The sequence below is a fragment of the Struthio camelus genome, chromosome 14, assembly GCF_040807025.1.
Source record: "Struthio camelus isolate bStrCam1 chromosome 14, bStrCam1.hap1, whole genome shotgun sequence".
Classification (NCBI taxonomy): domain Eukaryota; kingdom Metazoa; phylum Chordata; class Aves; order Struthioniformes; family Struthionidae; genus Struthio; species Struthio camelus.
The window spans coordinates 21,065,409-21,092,909 of record NC_090955.1 but is presented as its reverse complement, the minus strand read 5'-3'; the positions used below and the strand labels follow the sequence as shown (position 1 = coordinate 21,092,909).

The window sequence follows — 27,501 nt, the reverse complement described above, 5'->3', positions numbered from 1 at the left end:
TTGCGTTAGCAGGCTTTTCACTGACTACAGACATCAGTATTGACAACTCTGGGAAAAATCAGACACATGAGAGGGTTTCTTACCCATCTTTAAAAAGACCTTGTAAACCATGGCCTTGGTAAGTTTCATGTACCATCTGAATATACAGTTTTCTACGGTAAGCAGCTGAATCAATCAGAATTCACAGTTTTTCTCCTTCAAATTCTCTCATACTGAGTTCCATAGAAGGACAGACAAGAGTCTGAAACTTGGTATTTCATTTCATATTGGCATTCAGGACACGTCCACTTTACTACTGTTTATGTCCACTTTACTTACTGTTTCTCTCATCCTAAGCTGATAGCATGGTAAAAGTTTTGCTAAGAAAAATGTTCACGTTTCTAAGGTATGGCACTCATAATTTTTGGCATCCAAACTTTAAACAGTGAATAGTAATAGCTTCAGTAATAATAGAGATGTTGATCATCTTAGATAACGTTAAAGGACACCCCTGAAGGACTGCTGTGGTTGTTGATTAGACTGTTTTGCTCTCCTGGGAGGCAGAATAGAGAGAAGATACTGTTTCATTGTTCCATATTCTTTCCTAGGTGAGGAAATTGCCAGGCAGTTAGAGGGGGGCAGCCAAAAGAGCACACCAGTGTGATTGGTATTGCACCAGTGTGTCACCATGGTCTGCGGCTCAAGCTTTCTGGTGCCTGGGAAGGGAGCTGGACAGAGAGAAGACGCATGCTATTGAGGTTGTTTCCACCTCAGTAGTTCCTTTATTGGCTTTATAGCAACAAGTTAGTCCTCTGCTAAAGAAGGTCTAGTTGTTAGCTTGTCGTTCTCTGGAGGGGGTAACACATCCTCAGCATTTCCAAGTAAAGCCTAGTGAGAAAAAACTTTTTTTTTTGTCTAGGGAAAAGAAAAGGTGCTGTTTGCAGCAAAAAGGCACAAACCATTTCCTTGCAAAGTCAAGAAGAGTTTTTCCTGTTTCATTCAGGGTGCAAATGACTGCAGGAGTCATATTGTAGTTAATCCCTACTGTCCTATGAAAAGTCATTAGCAATCTGGGCCTGATCCTGCAGTGCTCAGTACCCATAGACTTTCAGCACCTCTCAGAACCTAGGCCCTTTGTTGCATGTCTTGCAGGAGAACACTGAGCTGTGCCAGACGTGCTCGTTTCTGCTCAGTTCACAAGAGGCCGTGTGAAAACAGCTTTTTGTTTGAATTCACATGAGCTCTTCATCTGGTTTTCCCTTGAAACCACAGACTTTGCTTGGTTACAGCTGAAAGAAGTAAATGGGATAGGTCTCAAAATGCTAAGCCAGTTTCTTAATATTGCCAGATAAATGGTGTTTTAATAAGATGCTCAACTAGGGAGATGAACTTCCCATGGCTTTAAATTTTATCTTGTACGTTTTACATAACTTTTTTATTATGCAGAAAAATTGACATTAAGAGTTGCAAAAATTAAGTAATTGATTATTAGGAAATACTAGAAGTAAAGTTGTCTGTTCAATGTTAAGTTCAATGTCAGTGCAGCTTTTTATTTATAAGATCATCTCTAGTTAAATAACTGTGTAAAATTTTTCAACAGAACTGCTGCTTCCTTTTGGCTAGAGGATAGAGAGGGAGCAAACACTGTCCAGCTATTCAGTATTTTCTCTTCTTTGTTCATTGTCCTACCTTTTATATTTTCCGTATTACTAAATTGCTGCTCTGCTGACAAAGTTATTTTATCAAGGCTTTCTGGGTGCTTATGGTTTCAATGACTTTGTAATTGTAGGTTTCTTGATCATTTCCACATGCCTTTATCTTCTCAAAAACTATAAATTCAAATTATTCCCTTCTTACAGAAGGGGATCTGAGTTACAGAGAGATTAAAAGGGCTGAATGTGAGAGGCCCAAGACCTGATTTTTTTGTATTGTTCAGCACTAGATTATCTAAGAGTTGTGGAAAAAAATTTATTTCAATTTAGAAACAAAAACAATCAGCGTAAGTCAGTTTTGTCCAACGATTAAGATTAAGAAAAATTCTCACTTAAATGAAGAGACTTACTATAGCGCTTGTTTGACACAAGTAATTTCCATTTGAATTGAAACAAAACATTTCATTTTTTGCACTTGCATGAAAATTTAAGGGAATTATTCAAAAAAGCAGTAATGTTCCATCTCCTTTGCTCCAGTGACTCAGTATTTCGAAGGCTCACTTCAGACATAGGTAAGTTATTTTCTGCATGCAAGAAATTGGATACATATGTTCCACTTTCTTGAAGCATCCTGTATGGGATGGGGATTTCACCTTTTTCTGTCGAACCTGCTCTACTTCATATAAAAGATTAAATAATCATGGAGTGGAGACTGGGGTCCAGATGTTCTGCTTCTCAGGTGAGTGCCTTAGGCAGAGTTTTACAGGCTCATTTTCAGCCTGTCTCAGTACCTGTTTAAGGGAGTTAGTTTGAAATGGATACTCCAAGACAGGAAGGATTGAGGCAGATTACTCTGATACTTTAATAGACCATCTAGTTCCAGTCTTTATGCCAGTAAGTATTTAATTGTTTATGCATAGTTTTAACAGGAGAGAGGGAAAGCCTTTCCTGACTTCACCTGCTTCAGAATAGCAGAAAGCTTTGATAGTTAGGGAGTTCTCTCAGTAGAAAAGTTTATATGCCTTAAGATAGAGGAAGGCTATAAATATGGGCTTCCAGAATGCTGGGTGAGCTTTTTGATTGTTAGTTTCCTATCCTAGCCTCTTCTCCTTGTGTATGCAAATAAAGCTTTTCACTTCTCATATTTCTCCTCTTAGGTCCAGATACTTGTTAAGGTGAGTTCTGATGGAACCTAGACATTAGCATGCTTCTAGGACACTGGTGAGCTATCTCAGTTCCTGTCTTTTAACTCCTCAGCTGATTCTTTATTCCCTTGTCCATAGTTTGCCAGTGTCCTCACCACAACTATCCGGTTTAGTATCCCTCTTAAGGATTGCATCTACTCTTGCCCTTCTCAGATATTTTTCCAAGTGCTGTCTCTTCTTTATATTACAGTTCATCCTAGTCTGTTTGCTTGGGCAGTTCAGGTTGTCCTCTGACTTGTCTTTAATCAGGTACATTTCTTGTTCCCACTTCTAGCTTCTCGTCCCAGGCATTTTATCCAGCCAGTTGCAGATGCCGCAGACTCGCATCAGTGCTCAGGATGGATGCCAACTGGTCTCCGTTTTTAGCTCCCTCAGTGTTTTTTCCTTTCTCCCTAGATTCCTTGCCGAGCTAATCAAACTCTTATTCCTCCCTTTCCCCGCTTTCTTCATCTCCCTGTGCCTATCCGCTAATTTGAGAAGGACCAGCCTTCTTGTCCAGAGAGTCTCAGCCTAGGCTATCTTCCAGTCTCCCTAACTCCCAGTCCCCTGTGTTTTGCTCCTTCTGATGTTCACCAGATTCCATGTAGTAAGTATGCAGTGCTAGAGCATATTGACTGGGGAATCTGGGAAGATTTTATCTGGCTCCTGAAGAAGTCTGCACTGAACATTGGAAATGTGTGTCTGTCTCTTTCTTCAAAGATAAGGCTATCAGATAATTGCAGTGAATATTTCTTCTTATGCTTGGGTTTTGGGTGCAGCCAGAAATTTACATTAATACTTCTGAAACCAATCATCATAAAACCTTTTCAGTGGAATTCTGAGTAGATGTATCTGTATCTGAAAAGAGGATGTTCTGATGGAAATTTTTAGTCTTCCTGATAAAAGTACGGTGTTAGAAGCTGCACCTTTATGTTTTGGAAAGGTAATTTGTAAGTGTTATGAACACCTCTTCATTAGATGTAGGTACTTTAGTTAATAAACTTTTCTAATTGTGAGGTACCATGAAAAGATTTTGTCCTTTATTTTCCCCGTTATTTAGAATGATACCATTTATACTTTATCCAGTGTTATTTCAGTCCAGAAATAGTTCATTAAACTTTTATTTTACTGTTTGCTACTTAGAGTGTCTGTTGGGAATTTGTAGTGTTGGGTTGATATGGTAACAATGATTGGTATGATAAGATAGAAAGTTTTGCCTGGAATGTTGGCAAAAATATAAATTCTTTTTGTAGAAAAGATCATATGTGAACTATTTGAAATACCCCTTAACTACACAGTTGTTAAAATTTTAGTAATTATTACCTAGTGATAGTTGGAAGGCATAGGGAGCAGAATAATATATTTGTAAAGCTGCTGGCTCGTATATCCTGTTTTGCAAAACAATGCTAAACGCTTTTGTATTTCATATTTTTCCAAGAAACAGTGGCAGTAAGGATGTTTTCCTTATTGCTGTTAATGTAGGAGTGCGTTTGTGTGGGTCTTTGTATAGGGGTGTAACATATACATAGTTATCTTTAAAATGCACATTTTGATGTGGTAGGCAAAGGAATATTTGCATAGAGGGAATTAACAATATTTGAAAGTTCTAAAATAGCAAAACCTTAGTTATGCCATGACAAGCTTGCCTTTTGGCAGTCAATAGTAGAACATGCTAAAATAAACATGAATGTGTATTCTGACTTGTTAGGGTTTAAATTAATTCCATATAGATAATTTTTGTTTCTTAGAGAAGACCTCTGTAGGAAGGTCTCTTTTCTGTCATGCCTGTTTTTGTGCAAATACTAAGTGAGATCATGCCCTTCTTCAAGAATTAGAGTTTCAATAAAAAAGACAGGCGAAGGATGTGGAAGTCTTTGCTTTATTGGAGTCAATACTTGGTCAATGGCTAGGGACTCTCTGTTCTAGGGGAGAGAAGGTGAAGGATTTGGATAGTTTTATCCAAATAGTATTCTTCAGTCTTAAAAGTCATTCCTCGCATGGCTTGAGCTTGCATCCTTTGAATTTGCTGACACAACTCGTCTTAATTTTTCTCATCACAAATCAAGGCCACACACAATACCTTCTTTAAACCTATACATGTGATCTGTTTTAACCTTCAACAGATTCAAAGTGGAGCTATCCTATAGAAATACAGGTTTCTTAAGCATCCCAAGTACTTATGACTTGGTAGTGTCCATTGTCATACACCTTTTTTACATGTAGTCTCCTACATTTGTATCTGAGCAAACTTCTAAATCTGCTGGAGTTACCAAATGCAAGATGCTCTCTGTGGTAAATTTCTGCCTGAAGCCAGTTCTTCCATTTCAGTTGCTACCCTAAAGAAAAGTAAAGAGAAATGTAGTTGAGACTTTTTCTAAAAAGCATTTACCAGCTATGGCTTGATCTCTTTGTAGATTCAGGGCATTAATAGAAAGGGTAGTTGCTTAGTTTTTTAGTGAGTTGAAATGCTCAAAAGAGGGATGCTCATGCTGTGCAGAAAATGCAGGGAAAAAAACACTTCCTTTCTGGAAGATCTACTCTTCTGAAAATTGATTCACTGGGACTTGGGCTTTGTACCTAACAGATTTTTGTCATAACCAGCCTTCCTGGTGTGATCTCAGAGAACTGGATGTAGGCCAGAAGGCTGTCTTTACCTCCAGGAGTATCATTCTTGGAACTACTCCCTTCTTTGCTCTGTAGTCACATCTGATGTTTTACTAGGCAGGGACTGCATATCCCTCCCAGTGCAGGACAAAATAGAAGTTTTAACTTAAGAAATACAAGAAATTCTCTTAAATATTTAAATGTAATCTGTTCTTCTACAGTGGCTGGAAGCAAACACAGTTTTAATTAAAAACAGAGTAGTAATGTTAACTTAAAGACATCAAACTTGAGTCTCACCCTAAAGCTCACTGTTTACCGTGATAGTCTGGGTATAGAGTGAAAACATGTTTGGAGACACCCAAATCCTACAAAGCAAACAGAAAAGAATTCTAAACCTATCATATACATTATGGTAATATTCCTAACATACTGTTCCTACATCTGTTTAAAGATATGTCTGTATTGATATCGTTAGTTGAAGCAGAAGCAAAGTCTCGCCCTTTTTCTTTCCTCCTTTAAATCTTTAGGTCCTTAGGATGAATCTGCACAGTGCAGTGACGTTCCCTGAAGAAAGGGCAGTACTCAGCTAGTTTGGGCATCGGGTACCAGAAACGGTAAAGCTATCTGTAGGGCCATGCAGTTCTGATGGGTGTGTGCTCAGTACTCTGACTCAGCTATCTGGTTCCGGAGAAATCTTGAGCATGTAGGATGGCATTCCTGTTCTTAAAAAAGTTTCTCCTACTCCTTCAGTGCTAAACTCTTTTTTTTTTTTTTTTTTTTTTTTTTTTTTGCTACTCCTGGATACTTTCTAGAGTTTTATAACAGCAAGTTTTTGAAGGGGATAACTTATACAAGCTCCTAGAACCAAAGGGGAAATAACTTTCACCCAGAAGAACTATGCAGTATTGTTTTCCATCATAATTGTTAGCACTCCTCTTTTGTAGAGCTGGGCTACGTAAAGGAAATACGAGCAAAAAAAGGCCTGTGTCATTGTGTCACAGACCTTTCTACAAGTATATGGAGATTGTGTAGGCTTAGGTTTCAAATAGGACTAGTAAAATATACTTACCTGTAAAAATCTTAGGAGCTTCAGCAACAGGAGTGATCCAAAATCTAGAAGACCACATACAAGAACTGGGATTGCAGAGCGGGGAAAACAGAAGGCTTAAGAGGGATGGCTACCAAAGGGAGGAAGAGACTGAGAAATAAGTCTCCGTTTTCCACTGTACTCCATTGTATTCTTATGTGGCAACATGGAAATTTAGCTTCAGGATCATGAGGATTTCCTGAGTCAGACTCATTAAACATTGCCATAGATTTCCTGTAAAGTTTGTGTAATATCAATCACTAGGCTTTGAAACAATGATGTAGGTGTACTTGTCCTACAGTGGGGAAAAGGAAAGGCCTGGTATTCTCCTGAAGTTCCTTTCAGAGCTGTTTTTTGATTTCAACTCTACTGACTATTATTCTTAGTTTACAAATGGAAACTTGAGGCAGCAGAGTTAATTAATCTTAATTTATGTAATTAGGACGCTAGAAGTGCTGCAAGAGGATGGTATTTTTTGATGTCCTAGTAGTTGTTAATGGGAAAAAAGGACTTGGGACCTCCCAAAATAGCGTAAGAGTCAAGAGTTAAGATGAGATCCACTGAACTAGCATTATCACATTTGCAGTTTTCTTTTTTTCTCTTTTAAATAGGCCTATTAGCTGCTATTTTCTGCCATGTGGCCTAGCTCCTTTGCAGTTTCGCTTCTCAGATTTCTTTATAATTAGGATTTAGTGGGAGGGCCAGTGAGTGTGAGAAATATGTGGAGACAGAGTCATATTTTTGGCCAGCCAGGGCATTGTTTTATATTGGCATATATAAATGTTCTGTGCAGAAGAGGTAAGAGATTACCATCACTCATGTGTTATACGAGTCTGTAGTCAAGGGCTTACCCTGAAGGACTATTTTACAAAATTATGGAATGGTTCTCAGTTTTGTCTCGGGCCTGTAGTTCTTACTGTGTGGACATTTCATTAAGGATGAACAGTTGGGTACAATTTTACAGACTGTATAAAAGGCTCAACACAAAATTTGAGAGCCATGAGGCTGACTAGCGTTTTTTGTAGGTGCTTTCAGTTCCAAGTTGCAACAGTCTGAGTGCTGAACTGATTTATATCACCCGAACAAAGGTTGAAGAAGAAGATTTAATCACTGCATGACTTTTTCAGAGAGAAGTAGCGAGGAAGAGGAAAAACTTCGAAAAGACTGAAGGAGTCTTTCGATATGCTGAGAGCGTACGAATAATCTATAGAGCAGAGATGAGTGGAATAGTGCAAAAAAGTTACCTGACAGGATGAAACTCTCAGGCTTGGCTAAGAAACTGTTTCCATGACTTCAGTGAAAGAGGTTGAATAAAAATAGCAGAGAATTGGAGTGGTAAGTCGTCAGTGTGCATCTATCACTCTATGTATCTATAGCTATAAAAATAAGTGTCTCTCTCTATATATATTTAATAGCAGCTAGCTGGTTCAGCACGGCATCCAAATAACTTAAGTGCTGACTTTAATGAAACACTTGCCTTGTTCACAAGCACTACTAGCAGTCTTAGAGAAAGTCTGTTGAGGTGAATTTAACCTTACCTTTAAATTTGATAAAACTGTACAAAGAGATAATAGATAATAGAAGGAGCAACATACAGCACTCTATCCTATCAGGACTTCAAGAGGAAAGAAGAACTAGACTGAGCAGTAGCAGATGTGGCTCAAATAGGAAGAATTCATTCTGATGTGTGTAGGTCACAGAAAATACTCTGTAAGAGGTAAATATTTGGGAATGATGCATGATGCTCTAGCCAGGTGATTCACACTAACATGACCTGTGAGAGTAGTCTATCTGCTACTTAACCAAGGGAAAAAAAAAAGTCAGTAGCTTTCCAGAAGACAGTTCTAGTGCTTTGAGAGGAATTTTATTATGGATTCTTGTTATCTTCTGAAAGCTGAAATACATCTTTCCAATGACTGAGCGTTGTCAGTTTGAGGCTACAAGTCAGTATCCAGGAGTATGTGGCAAGGGTTATTTTGAGCACTTTCATCAGTGTGTGGATGTGTTATGTTTCCTATTTCTCAATTCACATGGAACTTTGAACACCTTGAAGGGTGGCAACTGCAGGAGAGGTTTGTACAGTACACAGATTTTGGAAACTTTTCTGTCAGTCTTGAATGTATAAATTTCAGAAAAGCAAAAGTGTCTGAGCTGCCAGGCTTATACTGACTTTCAGTGGGAATTTGGCACTTGTATTCTTTCTCTTCTTTTCAAGGAATGTATACTTTTGGGAACTAAAGGTATACCACTGCATTGGAAAACTAGCACAATTGACTCATTTTTAGCTTTCCAGCTGTTAGGATCTGGAAGGAAAAGAATCTGAAAAGAATCCTTTATTTTTGGTCGTTCTCCTTCTTTAAGGAATAAGACACGTCTACGTTATGCTATTAATGTTATCACTACATCATGTTTTTCCATGCCGTCACTGTGCACTCAGAGCTCTGCAGGCCAGTAAGCCACAGGAGCTGTAAGGTACCAACCATTTAATCAATGTGCCTTCTAAATGCTTCTTCACTCCTGGAAGGGTTCTAGATTGTATAATATGGATGCAAATAAGAGCAGAATGACCTTAATATGGAGTCTGAGTCATATGAGTTCATTTAGGCAATGCATATGTAATATATGTTATAGTCTGGGGCTTACAATTATAAGGGTTTTCCCTGTTAAAACGTATGTTCATTTCCTGTACAAGGGAGAAGACTCCACCAACTTTCTTTGTCAAAGTCCTGCCTAAGTTAGATTCCCTTCTAATGAGAATTCTTCTTCGTTCTGTAGGTTATTATTCACTCAGTGAACCTCAGAAAGTCTCCGTCATGTTTTCATCAGCCACCTTTTGATATATATGCCTGTAAGGAATAGAACGGGATAATTTATTTCTATTTTAAGACTGAGAACCATTTCACTGCTTTCATGTCACTAATACATAGAATGTTCCTGTGTCTGTTGCGTAAGAGACTGTTGTACCGTTCGGTATGTTTTCTTATGTCAGGAGATTATGAAAAATGATGGAGAAGGGAAGAGAAAGCTCAGGACACAAAGTGAGTAGTAAGTATACTAATAAGTTAGCTAATGAAGTAACAAGAAGACCCTTCTAAGGCTCTTTTTATTGAAGGATATATACAGATATATTTTTTTGGCTTACCTTATCCTGGGAGGTAGCTAGTTATTTACTGAGAGATTTGCTAAGCATACTAGGAAACTTATGGGTTCACTGTGTTCTGTCTGTCTAAAGAGTCAATTTCAGAGTGCCAGAGCTCAGTGTTTCATTTACGTGTATGTCCTTTTTTGCCATTCTGCCACTGTCAAAAGATGCAAACTTATAATCATTTATACCCACTGAAAGGCATATTTACAGTTAATAAAAGAGCCTTAGTAAAGGGTGAATCAGAAACTTAACAGAAGGAGAACTGGATAAACTGCCATCTTCTTTCACTCACTGAATTTTAGTTGAATATGAACGAGTCATTCAAGAGCTGCCATCCTTATTTGTGCTGAGTGGTACTTTAATATGTAGATAATCTCAAATGTTTCTTTCACACAGTAAAGTATTATTTATTGTGTGTGACATATTTTGCGTTATGTAAGCGTGACAATGGTGTACTTTTCAGTTTAAAGAAAAGTATATTTTAAAAAATATGATTGCATGGGATATTAATTGTGCCAAATACATAGGTCGGAGTGTATGCAGTGATCTAGGCAAGTTCTCCTTTTAATGTTTCTGTGTGTTTTGTGGGGCAGATTCTCTGTAGTCTTTTATAATCATTTATTTCAGTACAAGGTGCTACAGAGTGTTCAGATTAAACTGCTGATCTTTTGATTTTTACATCCGTTCGCATTCGACACAGATTTTGTAAAGAGTTCATCATGTTGAGTGTGTAAGGCAGTAGAGAAGAGAATTTCAAGTCTTTAGTGTTTTCTAGATCCTGCTTAATACTGAGAGAGAAAACCACTGCATAGTCTAAGAAAGGTAGGGAGCATGTAATTTTAGTGAGTTTGCCTTCTCTTTGCTTTTATTCATTACTTTTTGAGAGTTTTAGCCTGTCTAGACGGTAAGCTGGAGACTGTTGACTGAAGCAATGGGGTCTTCTCTGGAATATCACTGATTGTACATTTATATATTATTGTTTGAAATAAGCGTTCTGTATTTCTCTCACTTTCACCCCAGTACTCTTTCAAAAGCTTTTGCTACTCCTAAACTGTTCCTTTTCTCCCTTTGAGTTACGCGCTCTGAATGCATGGATCAGCCAAAGTGGACAAAAACTAGCACACGTTAGGCAACTGCAAGGAAATATTGTAGCTTTCTGAAAGATATTACAGTGCAGAAAAGCTGCTGTGCTGTTTGGCAGAGCTTAGTGGTTTGGTAGAACCAAAAGAGCAATTTCAGTACCGGAGTGATCCCTTAGGGCTGCTACCAGTCATAAGAGCAGCCACCTGAAAGGAGGATAGGGAAGCATTCAGCCTGAGCAAGAACTCACAGCACCGCTGCCTAGGAAGGATCAAGTGCACCTCAGCGTTCAGTTCTTAAGATGCTGTATATCATACAGTGGGCGAACTACAGTCATTCAGACAACGGAGAACAAATACTGCAGGTGGTGAAATGATTGAAAATAGTTGTTTCTAAGTCTTTTCTAAGTCGTTTCTACGTTTGTGTGGCTAGCCACACTCTCTTCAGTAAACAAGGTGTCACAAATGCTCTTTGTTAGATTAAACAGCTGCCTATGATCTCTGTGATAAAAAGAGTATCAGTTTACTCATCTGTGTGCCTCTTGCAAACATCTCAGCCTTCCAGTGTGTCGGGAACTGCTGCAACCGTTAGGGTCTCTTCCTCTCCAGGCTGATTTTATGACTGTCAGCTAGCTCACTAAGCATCTGACAGTGCAAGAATCCATAGTGTGATTGTATTCATGCAGATACCTGCCAGAACCTGGGATGCCTTCTAGTTCAGGCATCCACAGAGGATCTTGGTACATGGAATTTGGAGCCCACCAGTTTCAGAACTGAGTTAATATCTGCTCAAGTTTATGTTCACATAAGCTGCGGTTTTATACTTTCATACCCAGATGGCATATCGGAGAGGTTTGGCCTCTTTAGGTTTAGACCAAAGCCACAGAGGTCTGGAAGAGCTGGAAAGAACCTTGGGAGAATTTGCTGTCTGTCATCTTATGCCAACATCAAAGCAACTCTATCTGTGTCATGTTTTTCTAACGTATTCTTAAAAGTTCTGTAATGAAGAAGATTCCATAACCCCTCTAGGCAGTTTATTACAGAATCTAGAATTCTTTTCCTAGATACTTGTCAATGGAAAGGAAACTTGTTTATTTGCACATGATGCTAGAGTGCATTTGTTTAGGCAATGCCCAAGATAATACATTCAATGAATAGAAATTAGAGAGTGCTGAAATGCATAAAGTGCTGTGAGAGACAGAAAGAAAGATGGGAGTTTAGAGAAGACGTCTTTTGATGGAAAAGTTAAAATCACTTTAACATAAGAATAAGCATATCTGAGAGATATTAATATTTCTCTACTGAACTGATGGGAAAGCTGTGCAGCACGAACGCTCAGATCTGTATGCTTTTGTACAAGGAGCTAAGTAATAGGGTTCACAAGGTAAATACAGAGCGTGGTGAGAAAAATCCATAGGTATGAAAGGAGCATGGCAGAAGAGGTGAGAAAGGCCACTGGACAGCAGCACCACTCCTGCTTAGTGGCTTAAATTTGTTTTCCCCTTGCTCCCCACAAAGTCTGGCCCAGAGCAAATGCCAGCTATGTGCCTGGATGAAAAGATAAGATACTGACCCCAAGAGGTCTTCTCTGATATTTTGTAAAAGAAAAATGTCTTGGAAATTGCTCCAAATCAGAGAGGGGATGTGAAGGGACCTTCCTCAAATAGATTGAATCTGCTCTTCAGTTTTCAAACCATAAAATAATGCAACAAGTACTGCAGTACGTTCCTTTCAACAATGCGTTGGCAGCGGTTCATCCTCTTTCTATTCAAGCGTCTGTTACAGCCCTGCACATTGGAATGCTTTAATAAAGATGCCCTTTCCCAGGAAAATGCAGTGTTCTCCCAGCCCATGGGAAACATAGTGCTGTTGGTGCTGTGTTCCAAAAGAGTGCACTTGTGGAAGGTGAAGCTTTCAAAATGTCAGTTACCAGGTCTGGATTAAAAGGCTGCTTTTCAGCTGTGAGTAGTTGGAAGTAGCAATTATCTCATATGTTTGCCCCACATCAATTCCAAGGATGAAGGGCCTCTTCTTCCCTTCAGATGTCCTGAACTGTTGAATTGAACAGTATTTTAGCACGTTCACGAACAAATTTTCAGTAACTACGTAATACTTTTTGACGTACTTCCCTCAAGGGATTTTATTTCCAAGTTTTGCCAGAATATATAGGAAAGGTGCAAGAACAGCAGTAACCATTAGCAAAAGTATGTTCCCGGAATGCAGAGTACAGAAAGTCATAGCATGCAATGTAGTTTCTTGCCAGGGATATTATTTGATGTTTACTCTCAAGTATTTTAAGTATATTGAAATTGCTTATGTCTCTGTGCTTTCTTCCCCACTCTGCCCACGTTCATTTGTCTTAATTCACACTAATGTTTTGATTCAGGCTGAACTGTAAGCATTTGGCTTACAATATTTGGTACCGTAAGCTGTGACCAGAACGAAGCCACACTGTATTAATAACACCATGATATTGCCAAGTCTAGTTTTAAAAACCCCCGTGGCCACCGAGCATGAGCGTTCCTGATGGTTATAATGAAACATGAAGAACACCACCTTTCTGATGTATGTCCTATTATTTTGCCTGAATGTGTATCTTTAGGTGTGAAACATGTTATGAATCAGTAGTGGTTTGAATTCTAAGAAGATACCTTAATTTTCCAGTTATAGGCAAAATATCCTATGTAGACTTAATATTTTGCTACTGCTAAATTAAAAACCTTACTCTGATTTGGGTTAATCTGAAGGCCCCAAATTAACCCTAATCCAAATAGAGCTTATTTCCCTCAATATTGTGTTCAGGATGCTCAGAGTCCCCTAGCTTCTTTTCCAGGCTGTTGACAGCTCAAGAAACTGAACTGCTGTGTATTCAAAAAAGAAAAAAACACACTCCAGACCAACAATAAATCTTTTCAAAAATCAATTTCTGTTTTCAGTGAGGTACAAAAAGAGTTAATGATAGTTTGTATCTTCAGGCCTTTTTGCAAGCCTAGACCTTTCCACAGCAAAGTTTCAGTCTTAAGTTGTTGGCTGCAAACTCGCACAGCATGCTCAAGAGTTACTGTGCTTAAAATGACTTTTAATAGCTAGTGATTTTAATAAATTTCATAGTAACTGAAATGGTTACCCGCAGCTATGGCCAGTTTGTTGAACTGGCAGTTACGGTGGACAGATAGATTCTTGGGCTTTTTTCTGTCAGGATTGCTCTTGATTTTTTTTTTTTTTTCTTTGAATGTATGATGTTTTATGGAAATTTGCATTTATTGAAAGAATATTAGATAACCTTCCTGAACCCAGCATCTTTTCCCACAAATGCCCTGAAAGACAGATGAGTTTGCAGTATTTCTTGAAGAACAGTATATCTAGGCCTTAGACCAGTGGCAGTAGTGAATTCTAGTGATGAGAATTCAGAACATTCCAGTGAAATACTGTTAATGGTATTTTTCCATGTTTAATTTTGGGGGGTTTTAACTAGAGATCTTCAGATTAGCTTAGTCTTCATATATACATGCCTTTATATATACGTATATATATCCATGCTATGCCTGGCAGGTAGTAGCACTTCTGTTAAGTCACATGATCAGTGACAGCCAAGTCCCTCATGGGAAATGTCAGATTTGACTATCTGCTCTCACAAATGAAACACCAGTGCAAACAACCTTCCAGATTTTGCTATTCCTGAGGTTCTTAACTCTAGAACTTCTCTGTATGAAATGCTTGTTACTCCAACCAACAGAGCATCACTTCCAATATTGATTTTACTGTTCTTGTTTTTTCTCTATGGTTTCCTGCATAAAGAGATGAGGAGAATGTTAAAGGTGGTGTACAGGACTTGCCGTGGTGGGAGAAGAGAAAGTTGTAATGAAATCTACAGTATGTATTTTCCTGCTGGCTGTGTGATGTTTTGCAAGGTAATGGCAGCTTTAATTTAGAGAGAAGGTGGACTGCTAAAGAGCAAGAAGCTATGATCAACTCTGTAATCTTCTGACCCCTGAATATACCAACCTCATCTGTTAGGTACAGGAAGAATCATGTATTTTTTAGGTGCTCCCTCTTTTTGGTTAGTTGAAGTTGAATAATAAAAGAACAAGGGCAGATACAAGGATGTCCACAGCCAGACTGAACTGAATCTTTACCGGAATAATTTCAAGTTCTGAATGCCTCCACCTTTCAAAACCTTGCTTTGCCACTGCTGTTTCAGCCATAATCTCAGCAGGCCCTGGAATTAGTGAGAGCAGTGTCTTGCCTGCCGAGGAAATCACTGCTAGCCTCTGAGCAACGCTCTCTCTTTCTCGGATGTATTCTTTGCATACAATGCATGTTATAGTTTGATTACATGTTCTGGACTTGTTGCTACTGGCTTTCTAATGAGAACGTAAAACTTTTGTTCTGCTTAAACAAAGAAAAGACAGAAGATTTTACAGCACTTCAAAAGATTTGAATACTCCTTTCAGTACAAGTTGATTAGCACCATGTGTCTTTTTTAAATGGGAGCAACGAGGCTAATTGTGTTGGGACCATTAATTTGCCATTTACTTTCTATGCCGTTCTTTACAAAGGAATCAGGCCGAGATTTGTGGATGGGTAATGTGGGTGTCTCTGCTACTTGAGACTTCTCATAGAGCCTTATATTCAGAAAAGGCTGAGCATTCACTTTCTAAGTACCACCCTGCAGACAGCATCCAGGTACTGATTACTTCTAAAAATCCTCAAGTCTTCACCGAGAATTGTGTCCATAAAATGAAGTTGCCTTTTGATATGTGAAACGCTCTATCTGTAGGATAGATGATAATAGCATTTACCTATTAAGAAGGTGTTACACCATTAGAGAAGAACGGCATAGTGATACGTGTGACTGACTGCTGGAATGGGCTGCTTTGAAAACTGGATATGCACTTAGGTGTGGGTCTAATGCAATTCTGCAGTCTGTTTGAGCCTTGACTATGCCAACGTGTTAGCCGTATACTTCCATCATGCTTGCTATTTTGCAGTGTCGTGTCAGCACTGCGGAATTATTACTGAAAGCTTTCTATATCTCTTTCCCGTAACATACCGGTCTGTGACCACCCTGCAAAGCAGCTGGATAAAGATGGATATCTCAGTTGACGCATTCGTGACTCTGGAAGCTGAGGAGAGCTTGTAGCCTTATGCGGTGCTGTTGGCAGGACATGAGTGTGGAGATTTACAGTGAGGCTGGGCAGGTAGCATTCCTGAGAATTAGTGACTGCTGTGATGCAGTTCACAACCGTGCAAATGTACACAGATCTTCAATGAGGAAGTTGCCAGCCTTTCTCAAATACACTTACCAATCCTCCAGAAGCCATTCCTTGTTGATGGAGGTTTGTCGGGTAGGAGGTTTAGTTGTGAAGGTCATAGCTACAATGATAAGGTCATAGCTACATGATATGACGGAGTATTATGCAGAGGAGTCTCTGAATAGGTCAGCCCATGCACCGAAGCAGTGCAGCGGTATCCACAATACATGTATTTAAAGCAAGTAATTCCTTGTGCTGAGAATCAACATGGTTTAGCACAGGCAGAGCGCCTTGTTAGAATGGCTCTACTGCTTACAGTACCTGAATTACTTTACCTATTTCTCCCTAGCACTGCTTTGTGTTATGCAGCTATCGTGCTCTTGTTTGTACATTCACTTTTTGGAAAAGAAATGCTGCTCAAATTTAGGCATATATTCACATAAATGTCATTTGAATGTTTTCTTGTGTTTGGAATTGATGGTATGTGACTCAGAGATATAAAAGTCCGGGATCGTTGTTGCTACTAATTTTTTAGATGTAATATGGCAGTGTCCAACACATGACAGGCTCTAAGGGAAGCGCAGTCTCTATCCAAGAATTTGCAATAGGGAGAATGAAAAGCAGATGAAAGGTAGGAGCAATAGATGCAGCAAGCACAGCTAGGAACACCTATACAAGTGCTCCTTTTCTGATGGAAATATCTGCAGTTTAATGGAATCTGTTGAGGCTAAATGAGTGGATTTTGTATTGATTCTAATAGTGTATTAGAAAACTATTTTTTAGGCTTATTTAATTCTAAAGGAACAAAGAACGCACATGGGGCAACATAATAGATACTGTAGAGGGATGTGGAAAGAAAAAGACTGGAAGGGTGTGTGTACCTGATTAGATTCATTTTATGCTATCTCCTGAATCCCAGCAAGGATCTGGGTCCTACTGCACCAGACCTATATATGTTAAAAATGAAGAGATTTTTTTCCAGTATAACTAATGTTAATAGAAGAAGAGAGTTGAAATGACTGGAAGGAGAGGGAGAAAAAGAGCTAATGGGTTGCAACGTAATCAGTGCTATATTTGGTTTTGAGAGTGGGGACAAAATAATAAATGCGACGGATATTAAAACAGGAACATGTGAAATGCCGCACAGAGTCAAAGCAACAGGTGGGAAGGGAGATTGGTAGTTCTGGATTGAGTGTTGCGTGATCCAGATAGCTGGTCACTAGTTTATCTTGTCCTCAATTCTGTTGCTGTCCCAAGAAGCCAATAAAAAAAGGGTTTGATTGAAACCCTAACGAAATTTGTTTGTTGTTATTTTTCACAGAAAAGAAAGGTAAATAAAAAATTGTTTCCAATTGACACAGCCCTTATGGCCCAAACTCAAACATTTTGTTTCATTTTTTGATTATATGACCTTTGTTCTACTGTTTCTTCTTCTTCTTAAAAAGTTAATAGTCATTTTAAAACATAGTATGCCATTTGAAAATAAAAACTAGGATATTTCTAAGCAAAACAATAATTTAAATTCCTTAGACTTCCCCTGCTTGTCTTCTGAATTTCTTTGACTGAGTCTACTTGTCAAATTCGAACTGAACTTGAAGCAAACTGCAACCTACGCTCAGTAGTACTTGCCTCTTCCCCTGTGCTCCCCCCACCCCACCCCAAATAGAAAGGGGAAAAAAAGTCCCTTTCTAGGGAGAGAGGTATCTAGCCCCCACTTTTTCTCAAGTTATTTATGGATCTTTGTTTTCATGGTAAGAGATTGATGATATGTCTGGATTTGCCTTTCCATGAATTCCGGTTATAAACTGGAAATTTGAAGTTGTTATTCCTTGCTGAAAGGTTTGAAATATACATCTCACAACAAACTAGGTGGTTTTCATGTTGCCAGTATGTACTGTGTAGATGAATATCATTCTAACCACAGGCTCTCATGGTATGCTGTGCGCCAATAGGCTAATAACACGCTACTTTCTTGTCATTGGGTTGCAAAGATTAGAGTTTGCTCTGGAAAAAAATATTTTTGTGATATTAGCAGCTGGATTTGTCAAAGCTATTTCTCCTCCTTCCTGGCAGAGCAGAAATCTTACTGGTGGGTTACAACTGTTGATACGGGAGGCTCGGCAAGGAAGCAGTGGCCCCCAAATGGCAGCATTCATATCTCTACTGACTCATTCTTTTCCTTGGAAGAAAGCAAGTCATTTATAATTTGAGGTTTTTTAGTCCATTTATAAAATGGACGAAATGGTTGAAAATGCTCTTAGTAGCTGCAATCAAAATAGATCACTTTGAAACTATCTGCTCCTTGCTTTGGTCATCAGGCTCCTGTGGTGGACTGTTCAATTCTAGCATGATTTTCAACATGGTTATCTGTAGTCTGCTCTGAGAACACAGTCATTGGCCTTTTATTGTATAGACCGTATTTAATCGTATTACACCAGTTTTGTTCTTGGCTCTCTTGAAAGTAACACCCGAATATTCAAGGTGAACTAAGATTTGGAAGGCTTTTTTCCTTTTTGGATGACAATTTGTAGAAAGGGATGGAGGTCATCCTAAGTCAAATTCAGCATGACGCCACCTGTCAAATTGCATAGAAGAACTTGAATTTTAAGTATCCATTTCATCAGCCTTTCTTTATAATTGTGGCTTAGTGATGCTATTTTCAGCTCTCAACTGTAGATAAAAAATGTGTTTCGTCTTCCTGATTAACGCATATCCTTCATCAAAAGCTACCTCTTTTCATTTTTTGCAGCACTTTGAAGACAGTTTTTTTAGGTGCTTTGCAGCTCATTGCTAGCTGATGCCATTCCACACCAGATCACTTTGCTCCCTAACTAGATGTTGTCAGAAGCTTTGCAGAATAAAGCTGGTTACTGGGCAAGGAGGACATGGTGATGAGATGGCAATAACTTTCACATTTAGGTAGTCTTAACACTTTCCATTAGAAAAAGTTCTTGTAACGTTTTTTCTTTCTTTTTTAGTACAAAGGTCTTACACCTTCATTTATCTTCCTGAGAAAGTAAAGAGAGAAACCTCAGGCTAGAGAAGTGGTTTTTCTTTTACCTGTTAAATTTTGTCCTGCTTTAGCTGAACAGGAACTTTTTAGCATAGACATTCTAAATGGCTGGGCCCCCAGGGCTGCCAGTGCTGCAGCAGGAGCAGGAGCTGTACCACTGAGAAGGCATGAAAGCTGGAAGTATTTTTGCAGCAGCTGTATGGCCAACTTAAGGACTTGGTGATGGTTAGATTATTTATTCTCAAGCATATTCACCGGCTGCAGCTCACATCCTCCCTGGAAAACAGCCTCCTGTTTTCCATCATTAGAGGCAGGTGAAAGAACTCCCCTTTATCCTCTACCTACTGGTGGGGAAAATTGAAGGAACTAGATCAAATTCCTCCCCTCGTAGCACCGAGACCTAGCACATTTTCTCTCTGTAGTCAGTGAAAGCAGCGGTCTTCATTGTGACTGCTTACACATGGAAAGTCTACTGTTCAAGACCTCTTGAGGAAGAGGATGCAATTTGATGTAAGCATTTTTTAAAACATCATAGAAGATGCTACAGTAACAGCTAAAAGATACTGAATATATATTACTGACTGCTGGTCCAACTTTAATTCTGCCCCTTGTGAAGACATGCTGCAAGAGTAGATGGATATTCAGTATGTGGGGAATAAATTGACTCTGTTCCCTGGATGTTTGTGAGCCACCTCCTTTTTTGTAAGCTGTGTAGCCGTTGGATGGCACATATCCAGCTGCCTATTCAACTGTCTGGGTAAAGGAGCTGACTATGTTCTATTTAGATATGGTTTCGAATTACACACTCCTACAATTTTTATTCCTTGATATGATTGCCTCAGCCAATGACTGAGTCAAATGCAAAGAGGAGAATTAAGATCATATGGGTAAATGTAGATTGGACATTTTCTGAGTTAATATTCAACTTGGTAACCTAAATACATTTTAGTGTAATTAATTGCACAATTCATTTTTCGTTTAAAAAAATAATATTTATAAAAAATATTACAAGGTAAAAATAGCGGTTAAAACTCAAATTACTCGTTACTGCAGTGTTTTGTTTTGAGCTTATATCTGTGTGTTATTGAAGCAAACAGAAGTACTTAGAGGTGATTTTGCTTTTTTGAGTTTTTCTTTTTTTAATAAAAACTTGCTCTAGTGAATAATTTAAAATCTTTTAGATTCTGTCACTGGAAAAATCCAATATTTGCTCAGTTGTAACTGGATGTAAAACCCAACGAGAATATTCTACTGATTCCTTCTGACTCTTCTTTCTTAGCATGGTGCGTTCTTAGTAGTCAGTAACTAAGAGTCTCCCTGGTTGAGGCTGATTTGTTTATCTGTCTGTCTGTCTATCTATTTATCTATCTATCTGTTTGTTTATTTGGCAGACGCAGGGTGCTAGCTATATCTGATGGAATTGAACATATTGGGAATCTTCGCTGGGAACTCGCATTATGCCTTCTTGCTGCTTGGACTATTTGCTATTTTTGCATTTGGAAAGGAACCAAGTCAACTGGAAAGGTGAGGTTAAAGTTCTGCGTATTATCTGAAGTATGACTCTTATGCCGCAAATCCTGTGTGTTGATTTGAATAAATGCAGATAACAGAATGGTAGAATTTTACATGCATCTAACATTGTTGTAAGTAACTGTGCTTCTGGGGATGTAAGGTGTAATGTAATTACAGATCGGTCATACTTCATTTTGTTTTGTGTCTTTTGCTTTTGACGTTCTATTTTTCATCTGATTGTTTTAGATGAGGCTGTTTTCTTTGCTAATTTAACATACTATAGGAGTTACCAATTCTTGAGCCTTGAAGTCAATACTGAGTCAGTTTGATTTCTGTGCACAAGACATCCAAAATTTGAATTTGATCAAAAATTGAAAGCATTTGAAAATCCCAGTGACACAAGCAAATTACACAGACTGAGAGAATTCAGAAATATAAGTATATAATTGAGGAGTGTAAGTAGATTGGAATCAATGCAAATAGTCATCATTAAATTGCCTACAGTTCAAGGAGGAACATCAAAAGTAGGAATAGTGAAAAACCTGAAAGAGATGAAGATGGACAAATTAGAAGAAAAAAAAAAAAAGCAGTAATCCCTTGTAACTTACAGAGTGAATGCCATTACATATTGGATATCCAACAGAGAGAAACTACTTTAAGAAAGTCTTGTGGTGCTTGAGAGGTTTCCCCTAAAGTAGTACAAGACATAGTTCCAAGTAGAATTATAAGATGTGTGGACTAAACAGAGAGGGGAAAATAGTCACTGTTCTGGAGAGGAACCAAAGAAGAAAAGCACTGCTTTCTCTTATTAAAACTAAAGAATACATGAAATATGTTGGTGGATTGAAACATTTTGTTTAATTTTCAGGCGTTTATTCCTTGCTTAGTTTGGACGTGTGGCTGTCTTGTTATTTCTTTTTTTAATAGGCTACGTTTCTAGATTAAAAGTGTTTGAAATGAAGAGCTTTTTTTAAATTTAGAAAATGTCAAAATGAAACATTTCGGCTTTGTCAACTACACGTCCTTCTTCCTCTCAAAATTTTGACTGAAACTGTTTGCTGAATTCAGTCTCTATTTGCAAACTGTGTCAGTCAATCTGGAACTGCATTTTTCATCTGAGCATTTGTGCACACAGATTTATGCAGCCCTACTTCTTATCAACTCACTGCACAAAAGATGCTGAGAAAGACTGTCTAGAGATGCAACAAAACAAGAGTAGTTTAGAGGGAGGAGAAAAAGCCTTGAAGCCAAAAGTGTAAAGAAGGCAAAGGTGAGATAAGGGAATGACAAGACAAATACCCATATATCTTTGAAGCATGCACACCAGGGAGGTACAGAAGTGGTTTAGAGTTGTCTGAGAAGCTACCACTGGCAGTAAAGAAATGAAACTGAGCAAAAATAACTTTTCCTGTCTGTCAAAAAGAATGTCTGAAGATGGAGATTTATTCTGCCACAGAATAATCTTGTGTCAAGGGTGGAGGAAAAAACATGTATTGTGTGTGTGCGTGCATGCATGCACAGTTGTGCAAAACCGAACAAAGTAGTTAAGAAAAATAAAATTAGTACAAATCATTTACTGACAGGGAGAGGCTCAAGTGATCACGGGGAAGGTACATTTTACATTTCTTCATTTCTGTGGTTTGCATTTAAGTTTCTTTTGGTCTTCATAGACATAACACACCACATTTCTTCAGCTTGCACTATTTTCCCAGAAATAGTTCCCACATTTCACAAGTGATTAAAGTGAAACTGTCTGGTTTGAGAGACCATTTTTCTGATAGCTTAGCTAAAACCTCAGCTTACTAGTGGGTGGAATAAATTTTGTTTTATTTCAGTGTAATTTTGATAACTGCCTTCCTGATGAGGTTAACTGAAACAGCCTGATGAAGAGACTTTTTTTTTTTCTTGTCCAGTTGGAATAAGATGATAAACTTTTCAACTAAATAACAGGTACTCTTGAAGCGACAATGGGAAGAGAATGAAATCGGTATCCTGTATTCTGCTTTATAGAGCTCAAGCTAAAAAAAAATTGGGGTCCTGTAAGAGGTAGACTCATTATATATTTACACTGCTTAGAATGGTTTGCCGTGAGCTGCAGTTCTATTTCCAAAAGTGTGAAGAAGCAGATAGGTAGATTGCTGTGTTCCTCAGGACATGCTGCAGTCTTCAGCAGTCTGTCTAGGCAGAGGATCCATTGCTTATCAAGGAACAGGCAGTAAGGATCTTCCACAGGCAATATTGGTCCTTTCTTTTTCCAGTTCTGCTAATCTAGTTGGTAAGGGAAGCTTTTACTAGATGAATATGCAGTATTGCCGTTGGAAGTAAATAAATGTCCTTTTTCAGATTGACTTAAGAATTTTAATATTGTTACATATCTCTTATTGCAGCCAAAATCACTGGAAATCACTGGTCATCTCACTGCCTCCCCAGACTAGCTAAGCACATACATAGCAGTCAGATGTTGTAGATGCTACAAAAGAAAGAACTGCTTTGAAATAGAGAAGCAGAGCTGTCATCTTGGCTGCAGTTTCTGTTTCTGATATAATGATGTTTTGAAAGTTCATTTTTGAACTTATCCAGTCATTGTCTTCCACGCTAGATTCAGTTTATCATGTATTCATTTCCAGGAAATATTTAATGTGCTTCTAGATTTTTATTATGGTGATACTAAAAGTGTTTTTAAACTAGCAAGTTGAATCTACTTGATACTTTAGTTGGATCGAGTAATTTCTCGATGGAAAATTTACTGGATGGAAATTTACAATAGAAAACTTACTAGATTTTTATCACATTCGGAGACGTTTTCAAAGGGACCTGTGGGCCAGAACAGAGAGAGAGAGAGAGAGAGAGAGAGAACAGCAAAGAGAAGGAGAAGAAGTGAAGAGGAGGAGACAGACAGAGAGAGAGAGAGAGAAACTTACCATGTTGACCTAACTGTTTGGTGAAATATTCAAGAGGTTACTCCTTTCCTCTTTTTACCCTTCATCCTAGTGCAGAGTGAAAAGAAAAGTGCTTAAAAGCTGTCATAAAATAAACCCATCATTCTGCAGCTAGCACTACCATAAAACTCATCTACTCAGATTATGAATATTTAATATTTTAATATGTTAAATATATTAAATCTAACATAAAGCTGAACTCCACATGAAGCATTTTGTGACATGGTTAGTGAGACGTTTCAGCCTTTTCCCAGCACTGTTCTTCAGTCATCACTTTCTCGCAAACCATTTTATTATCCCATTTTAACAGATGCTATATCCAAATAATTTCAGGCAGCTCTGACAGCTTTCAGGGGAGCTATATCTGTGCCTTGTGTGCGGTTCTGTCCCATTAATGATTGAATTGTAGACACACTTGAAGTTATTGGTATGCTAGCTTTCATATTTAAAATATTGCCGATGCATTGAATGCAGGATCTTTGAATGAGAAACTCAAAATGAAAAGGAGAAAAATGTGACAGTATAATGTGTTATGTATATATTTTATCTTGCTAAGCCTGATGACACTTGATAACCATCTTGTCCGGGAGTACTTTCAGTAGCTAGCATCAGATGCTTCCAAAGATGAAGCAAGAACTCTGTAGAAAGGCTTGTGAAGGTTAATTTTCAAACAGTAGGCATCATTCTAGTCTCTGAACATTAGGCCTTGGTTTAGTATCCTGTCTTTCCTAAATGTTTATGATTATTAGTTATAACAATTCTGCGTATTTTTATAATGTATATGCATACATAGTCAGTTAAAGAGTCTTGCTAATTTTTTGATTTTCATGTAACACTGACGAAGTCTTGAGGTATCTATGAATAGGGAAAACAGTTCCTTTTTTAAGATCTTGGCTTCCCATCTTTTAATTTGACTAAACAGCTGCTTGCTTTGCATTTTGAGAAAGGGACACCAAGATCCCAATGTATTTTTCCTATAAACATTGCTGAAGTACATAATCCTAATCTTTCCAGTTTTGTTTTGATGGGAGTTTTTTCAGATAATCATCACTCCTCTGAGTTCACAGCAAGTCCTCACTCATAGCAAGCTCTGCACAATTTCTTTTGAAGTGAGGAGATTGGTAGACTTACACAAAGGCATTATACATCTGTCATATTCATCAGTCCATTACTTTTCTGTTCAAGCATCTTGCTTACTTTTTGAATGCGTCAGCAAATCTGTCTGGAGCTGATACTGTTAATTTAGAACCCTACAAGGTACATAGAATTACAGAATCACAAGATTGTTCAGGTTGGAAGGGACCTTGGGAAGTCTCTTGTCCACCTCTTGCTCAAAGCAGGGTCAACACTGAATTCAAACAGATTTGCTTAGTGCTTCCTTTCAGCTGAATGTTAAAGAAATTTCACAACTTTTTTGGGCAACCTGTTCCTGTTCTTAATTGTTCTCATGAAATGAGTCATTTTTTATTTTTATTTTTTATTTTCCACATACAGTGTTTCTTCCAGTATTTAATTGTATTTGTTACTGAATCATATTCATTTGCTTGGCTTATTTATATTTCTGTCATCCACTCCTGATTAAAATGCTTTTTTTTTATGTATTTACTACATAGCAAGTATAGAATGGGTTTGAGTGCCTGCAATTATTCATGCAAATAGAATAACTTGAAAAAAAAACTTCTATATTAATAAGCTAATAGTTACATTTTTTCTTCATGTCTTTAATTCCCAGTCAGCATCACTGGCCTATTCATGAATGAGAGTTAATCAGCATACGGTATGACATACAAGTGTGGGACAACTTATCAAGCTTGCGCAAGTCTTTAGGACATGGTTACGTTATCTGCTTCTGTTCTGTGGTGAATATAAGCGTTTCTTCTGCCCACTGTAATGATTAATTGAAACAAAAGTGTTTAAAAGCATCGTGAAGTCTTCCTGTCATTTTCAAATGTGGACCATAGAACGTTATACCACACCCCAGGCTTTGCATTTTTAAGCCTGATACTTGATGTTGTAGAAGTAGCCATGGAGAAAAAAGCAGTTTCATGTGAAAGGGAAACTAATATCCCAATGATTAATATGTATAGGATGCAGGAGCTGATTTAGAAAGTGAATGCAATAAACTGCCCTAATTTATATGCGCTATCGTTTACATTTCTGGGAAAATCATATAAAGGCCCTTCCAGCCTTGTTGCAAAGAGTTAGATCTAATGAATGGTTCTTTGGAAAGTTGTTATGAAACACTGAGAAAAACATAATGGTGCAGCATCTGTTGAAGGCTTCAGCAGGTCCATCAAAGGATATTATAGGTAAATGTTGTCAAAAAGACAGGCTTCATCCCACAGAACATTTGCAACAAGTAATATTGCTGTATGAATTTGTACCTCAGACCATTTTCTTCTTTGCTTTCAACTTGCCCTTGATTTTTTTTACAAAGAAGATATTGTAATGAAAATAGCAATAGAATGCATTATTAAATAACAGTTTGGCTACAAAAATGAATGATTAAAAAAACTTACATTCCTTACAAAACAGTAAACTGCATTCAGATTTACAGATCACTCCTATTTGCTTTCTGAAACTATTCCATAAAGAAAATTGGGAATCACCAATAAATGTGATTATTTCTGCTAGGATATGACTGATATAATCTGTTTGAGTAATACTCATTTGAAAAAACCTGGATAGCTGGAGGAAAATTGCTTTTGGGCTGAGAAACTTTATTTAATAAAGTTGTAAATAAAAAAAATTAGTGTGTTGTAAAAGCGTAGACCAGGTTTTTTCATTTTATCTGACGTTTACACAAGTCAGTATAGGGTCAGCATTCTGATGTTACGTGTTAAAATGAATATTGTTGTGCATCTTCAACATCTAGGGATTATTTAATATTAGAGTATAAAACTGATGGGTCTTCATGAGTGAGTTTTCATTGGTATCCTAAAAACTCTTCTTCTGTTCTTTTACCCATAGTCAAATCCAAATAGAAAGTTTTTCCGCGTTGTTTTGTACTTTATTCCCTGGCCGATATGTGGTAAGAAATCTTTCTCACGGTGTTTCAGGATCATCTAGAGGAAGGATAAATCTCACAAGAGTCCATTCTTAAAATTTTTCCTAGAGCTAATGCAAGTATCGCAGAGATAGGTTTCAGTAATCACTGAATATTGTTCACTCTGACTTCTGGATCTTTAGATCCTTTCCTACCCTTTGTATTGAGTTCCCTGAAGTTCCTGATCTCACTTTATGTTATCTCTCTGCTTGATGTACTTTAAAACTACAATAGGAGGGCAGGCTAATAAAAATAGAGGCTGATGCTGAAAGATAAGGTCAGGAGTGTTGTGCTGTAACAGGGACGTGCAGAAAGCATCCACTCTTTCACTGGTATCAAGTGTCTACAAAACAATGTAGAGAAGTAAACCCAGAGCAAAGACCCGGTGTGTCCTGTTGAAAAACTTTGGATGTTGCTCTCAAACACAGTTGCTTGACTTGAGCCATAATCAACTTGAAAATGTCTTGCACGCTATCTCATCAAGCTTTGACTTAAAAACATGCTAGAAAACATTCATATGGTTCTGTCTATCACTTGCTACCCCCTTTCAGTCTGTCGATACTCCAGGACCCAAAGCACAGTAAACACTGCTGAAAGCTATTAGTGTGCTCACAACTGTATGGCGATTTCAGTTATATAAGCTACTCTTTCTACATAAACATGAGTTGTCTGAGATACTTGATTAAAGAATCATGAAAATCAAAGTCTGAAAGAATAGAGTCCTGATTGCGCAATATCTCCTCATGAAATATTTATGCATTTTCCCCTAATTTATCGTGGGATAGCTCTAAAAATGATGCTGTTTAAGAAAGTCATTTGCAATTCATCATTGTAAATTATTAGAAATGACCTTCAAAGCTTTCTTGGCAAAGTAGCTCGCACGTGTTAGCATGAAGGTAGGAGATCTTTTGAATTTTTTGTCACCTTTATTATTCATTGAATTGTTTCATGTTCTACCATGACATCATTAGAAAAGCTATAAAAACCTTAGCAAAGCAGAAAACTT

General features: G+C 37.9%; 1 protein-coding gene across 1 annotated transcript in view; it reads left to right on the top strand.

Moving 5' to 3' along the window:
* The window catches only part of SLC6A11 (solute carrier family 6 member 11), a 108,710-nt gene that overhangs the window by 10,999 nt on the left and 70,210 nt on the right, over positions 1 to 27,501 (top strand). Inside the window, exon 6 of the mRNA XM_009688133.2 lies at positions 20,390 to 20,522. Coding sequence (XP_009686428.1) covers positions 20,390 to 20,522 — 133 coding nt within the window. The remainder of the gene's footprint in view (positions 1 to 20,389; positions 20,523 to 27,501) is intronic.